Source organism: Momordica charantia (genome assembly GCF_013281855.1).
Source record: "Momordica charantia cultivar OHB3-1 chromosome 4 unlocalized genomic scaffold, Mcharantia_2.0 BLBB01000004.1, whole genome shotgun sequence".
Classification (NCBI taxonomy): Eukaryota; Viridiplantae; Streptophyta; class Magnoliopsida; order Cucurbitales; family Cucurbitaceae; genus Momordica; species Momordica charantia.
In genome coordinates, this window is record NW_028275162.1 from 5,237,803 (window position 1) to 5,243,201 (window position 5,399).

The 5,399-nt window shown below is 32.0% G+C and overlaps 1 protein-coding gene across 1 annotated transcript; it reads right to left on the minus strand.

Moving 5' to 3' along the window:
* Window positions 1–2,456: 2,456 nt before the first annotated feature.
* Window positions 2,457–3,993, minus strand: AGP9 (arabinogalactan protein 9). Its single transcript, XM_088122433.1, has 2 exons — window positions 3,423–3,993; window positions 2,457–2,820 (listed from the first exon to the last, which is right to left on the minus strand). Exons 1-2 carry the CDS (start codon window positions 3,936–3,938, stop codon window positions 2,737–2,739), a joined length of 600 nt encoding a protein of 199 aa, XP_087978559.1. The 5' UTR covers window positions 3,939–3,993; the 3' UTR covers window positions 2,457–2,736.
* Window positions 3,994–5,399: the final 1,406 nt, after the last annotated feature.

The following is a 5,399-nucleotide window of genomic DNA, read 5'->3' on the forward strand; positions in this document are numbered from 1 at the left end:
TGGCCAAACTAAAATAGAGCATTTTCGAAATCACGTGAGAGAAAGTTTATGCAATGGCCAAACTAAAATAGGGCATTTTCGAAACTTTACCAAAGGTAAAACGGGGTAGGATTTTAAGAACTAAAGACCAAAATAAAATTTTATCTAAAACATCATGAATTAAAAAGAACTTTATTTCGAGTTTTTGAATGTGCATGTGCGTGTGCGTGTGTGCGCGCGCGAAAAAATTAAAATAATTGACAACTCGTTCTAAATAAAATCTAATTCAAACCTGATGGACAAAATGTATTGTAACTAATATTTTAAAATTATATGGCATTTTAAATATTTTTAAGATAAAATTATAAAAATTTTAGATTTAAGAGATCTACCAATCAGAACATAGATTGATTAAAAAACTCGTGAGTTAAACCTAATATCCCGAGAAGAAAAGAAAAAGAAGCCACCGTGGCAAATTTCACATTAAATCCTACTTCAATGAATCGGTTGAGGCCCATTTATTATCCTGGTCGTGGGCTCGGTGGGCCGAATTGGAGACTTGTTACTCGGCCGATGGTCCAAGATCCATTCGAAACCAAAATCCATCCAGAAATTAAATAATGGGCTTATACATTTTTAACATACTAATTAAAAAATCTACGATCTCAAATATTTACAATTCTGTTAATATTTCCAGCTGCCATTAGTTTTTTAATGGTTGCAAATTTGGGCAATCATAGTATGATATATACCTTTTAATCTAATAATGATAAACATATACCATTTCTAGTAGGTTATATAATACCTACACTAAAATATAAGGACATAATAGTAAAATGTTGTATTTTATTTTTTTTTTTAATTTTAATTTTAATAATTTAAAATTAATTTGGTTCTAAACACAATTACGAATTTAAAATCATTTTCATCTTTTAAAATACTGAAATTTGAAATCATATTTTTTACTAAGAGCATTACAATCTTTATAACTTTCTATTTTTATATTTTTAATTTTTTTCTCACTAATTTTTTTTCCTCTTATTTATCTAAAGTTTTTCTTTATCTCTCTAAAAAAAATTTCTTGAGTACGAGGATGGGAGAGGGCATCCCGACTCCTGGCCCACACCATTGTATCTCTACTTTACATTTTAACTTTCTAACTTTTTAAAAACATAAAATCAAAAATGGTTTTCAAATTTATTTTGTTTTCTATTTTGTAAAAATAAAAAATAAAAACTGTTATCAAACGTAATACGTACAATTTTTTAAAAACAGAAAGTGAAAAATAAAAAATTAGAAATAAAAATCGTTATCAAACGGCCTTCTTTTTTTGTTTTTATAATATAGTTCTCTTTTTGAACTCTATTTTTACTTCTAATAATGTTCTACTGCCTACTAAAACTTGGGCTCCAAATGAGTGACCACCACTACAATTTAATGGATTTTTTAAAGCCCAATTAACCAAACCATATAATAATAATTAATAATGTTAACAGTAACAATAATAGAAAAAAAATTAATATAATTATAAAATAAAATATTTGACAAAATAGTAATAATACTTTTTCTCTAGTTTCACGGACTAATATGCCAATCGAGGATAGGTTGATTATAGTTGAAAATTCATTATTCTTATAATTTATTTTGAAATTTATTACAGCTGAAATGAATTGAAAATCCATTGTCCTTAAAATTACGTATTAGATCTTCTTTAAAAGAATTATTTGGGACAATTATATGTTCTTTTTTACTTCAACAGATGTGGAGATGCCTACCATTTGTTTTAAAATTACAAGACTTGAATCTTTTATCTATTATTGCAGAAAAACTAAATATTTGAAAAACTAAATATTTTTTTTAGTATAAACAATGTGTGGAAGTGAGAATTTGAAGTCACTGTTGGATTTATTAGGTTAGCTTCATAAAAGTTGATTTAATTGGTCAATTGAACAACTAATTTTAAAAGAAAAAATTAAAATGAAAATTCGTAATACCTTTAAGTATCGAATGCGTAAATACTTAATTGCGATGATCCAAACTGATGACTTAAAAAACATCTAGTTCTGAGCTCGTCCTTGATTTTCCTATCGAACCAACCTATGATAGCTACCCTATAGATTTAATCAGTTGGTCTCTATACTTTTAATTTTTGTTCATTTTGAATTTTATACTTTAAACTTCTATTTTTTGATTTTTATACTTTCATATTTTATTCATTTTAATCATTTTGATCTTTTGATCTTTTTACTTTTAAAAAGTAATCAATTTTTTTCACTGTTCATTAAAATGTAATCATAAATTTGTATCGAAAGGTATAAAAACCTAAATAATTACTTTTTAAAAATACATGATTAAAACGCCAATTTTAAAAATACATAGACAAAAGGTATACCAAAACTAAAAGGAACCGAAGTCAAAAATACAAACCTATTTTATAACTCACAATTGAAGGGGAGAGAGAGAGAGAGAGAGAGAAGTAAATAAGAAATAATAATGGAATAGGAAATAGATAAACAAGTCCTCTGAATAGGTAGATACAAGAACTTTCTGCCTCGAAAGAATCCAAGAAAATATGGTCCAAATGGGAATTATAGTAGGGCTAAGAATCAAAAGTCCCAAACAGAGATGGGCTAATAATCAAAATGAAATGAGCATCCAAAAGAACAAAGGGTATAATAGATAGAAGAATAATGGAAAAAAAAACATAGACACCAAAAAAGGGTAGTGCAGAAGGAAAGACACATCAACTATGTCCACCTAAAGCATCATCAAAACATATCCCATTCCAATCAACATGCTCCCCACCACCATCTCCTTTCTCCACACTTTTCCCGCTCCACTCTGCAATAACAGACATATCATATCATTATTTGATATTTTGAAAAAAGTTACGGAGAATAACTAACTAAAAAACATAATTGAAGGAAAAGTATCGTGAATTTTTTACTAGAGTCAAGTTTTGTTGGACACAAAATTTAAAGTTCTTTAATAATATCTTAATTAACTGAGTTAAACTAATGTCTTTGTATTAACTATATAATAAAAACTTTTTTAAAAGAATAATATCATTTTACTAGTATTGTATCCAATTATGAGGATAAGAGTTCAAATTTACACTTCACATGTTACGTTGAAAAGAAACTATGTAAGAAAAGTGAGATAAAGAACTATGACAGGCAAATAAGGATGTCAATAAATTTTTCTCTTTTTCTTTTTTGTTGAAAAAACTTTTCTTTTTAAGGTTAATTCTTTAACATCATTAAATGTATCATTAAATATTTCACAAGAGAAATATAAAAGTAGAAAAAATTACCAAATAAAATAATGGACTTTCAAATAGTTAATGGTATCAAGGACTTCCCCCTTTTAAGGTTTCCATTTCTGTTTTCAAATATTTTATTGACTAACGACATTAACGTTGGAAAGGTGACGCCGAGACTTACATTGTCGTTCTGAGATGGGGTAGGAGATTCCGGTCCGGTGGGTCCCGGAGCTCCGACAGGCGGCGCAGGTGGGCTCGACAGTGGCGACGGAGCCGGAGCCGCCTTGGACTTCTTCTTGCTGGGTGCAGGAGCCGGAACCGCCACTGGGGGGGAGGCCAGTGGCGCAGGTGGTGGGGTAGCCGGTGGAGGACTAGCCGGAGGCGGGGTCGCCGGAGGAGGACTCGCCGGAGGTGGGGTTGCCGGTGGAGGACTAGCCGGTGGAGGAGTTGCAGGAGGAGGGCTGGCCGGTGGAGGAGAAGCAGGTGGTGGGGTGGCCGCAGGAGGAGTAGCCGGAGGAGGAGTAGCCGGAGGAGGAGTGGCCGGAGGGGGAGCTGAAACAGGGGGAGGGGTGGCCGGAGGAGGGGTGGTAGTGGGAGGAGCGGGGGTGGCGGTGGGTGGACTGGAGGGGGCCTGAGCTTCGGCGCCGGCGACGGCAATGCAGATCAAACTCAAAAACAACAAAGCCTGACGATCCATCGTTTGTGGTCAGAATCAGAAGAGGGCAGAGAAAAGTTTAGAGTTTGAGAGGGAAATCAAAAGGAGGACAGAATAAATAGGCAGCTGCAGAAATGAAGGGCATTTTAGGTAATTTCGCATCCCATAAATAAAATAAATTAAACGTAAGGAAGGAAGAATTTCTGATGATCAACGACATGACATGGCCAACCGCCACCCGCCACCAAACAGATCTGAGGAATCCCAGTTGTCGTTGGGACCCGGGACAATGTAGTTATGGATCAAGATGGATTAAGATAGTGCGATGTGTCACAACAAACTCGAGGATAGATGCAACCTTCCAACAAATAATAATTATTAATTATGGTCGAGTTATGTTTACGTAAATAAAATTAAAAGTATCATATAGTATCGTGCAATATAATATTGCTTTATTCACTATCTATCACTTCAACCTTGTGTAAAAATAATTTGAGATTTAACCATTTATATAAAATATTTATAAAAAAAAAACCATAACATTAACGAAGAAATATAACAGAACATTTCTTTCCAAATCTCCTATTCACGTTTGCTAATCCCACTTGAAAAAATTTATAGTACCAAGTATCATAACTTCTTCTATTCATTGCTTGTTACATTACCATAATAACGCCGAGTCAATTTTTTTCATTTATCGTGTGAACAAACTGGAGTATTCTCGTAGTATCGGACTTTTTCTAGTCGCTCTCGGAAGTTTGCCGGTCACGTCAGCTATCTTTCTTTTTAATTAAAAAAGAAAAAGACAGAGAAACAACAGTGCATTTGCATAATTTTGATTGGGGATGGGACCTTCCACGTGCTGCTCCACGATTAGAACGATTCATGTTTAAGTAAAATTATTGCCATCACCAAATTTTCTCTCTTTTTTCTTTCTTTTCTTCTTTTTATAATTAATGTAAAGAGCATGATAATTTAATAAATAATAAAATTAATGCCATTTAACGAGATTATTGGAGTGATTATAGGTATGAGTTCACAGACTTCTCACTTGAAAGAAAAACGTGACTCATCCTAGACGAATCTATGTATACTCAATAAGCTTTACTTTACTTTTTCCATTGTAATCTATTTTTAACTTTATATTAAAAAAAAACAATGCTAATTTGTATATTATTTTAGTTTAACAAATGGCACCATAGCAAACAAATTAAATCATCAATTTTTAGTATGCTAAATAGGTGTCTTACTTACCAAATTTTGTTCGATTCCAATTGATCATATTGGTATAGTTAAAGAAGATTACGGGAGTTCAATAATCTCACATGTAATTTATGTTCCTACATAAATCTATTCAGGGATTTTTATAATTTTTTAAGGTTATTCAATTAAATGAATATTATTTGAAATAATAGATGTTTGGAAATGGAAGAAATTTTGTGGTTTGTTGGGAAGACTATTTTTACAAACCAAGTAGTTGCTTATGTTTCTAAAATTATCATA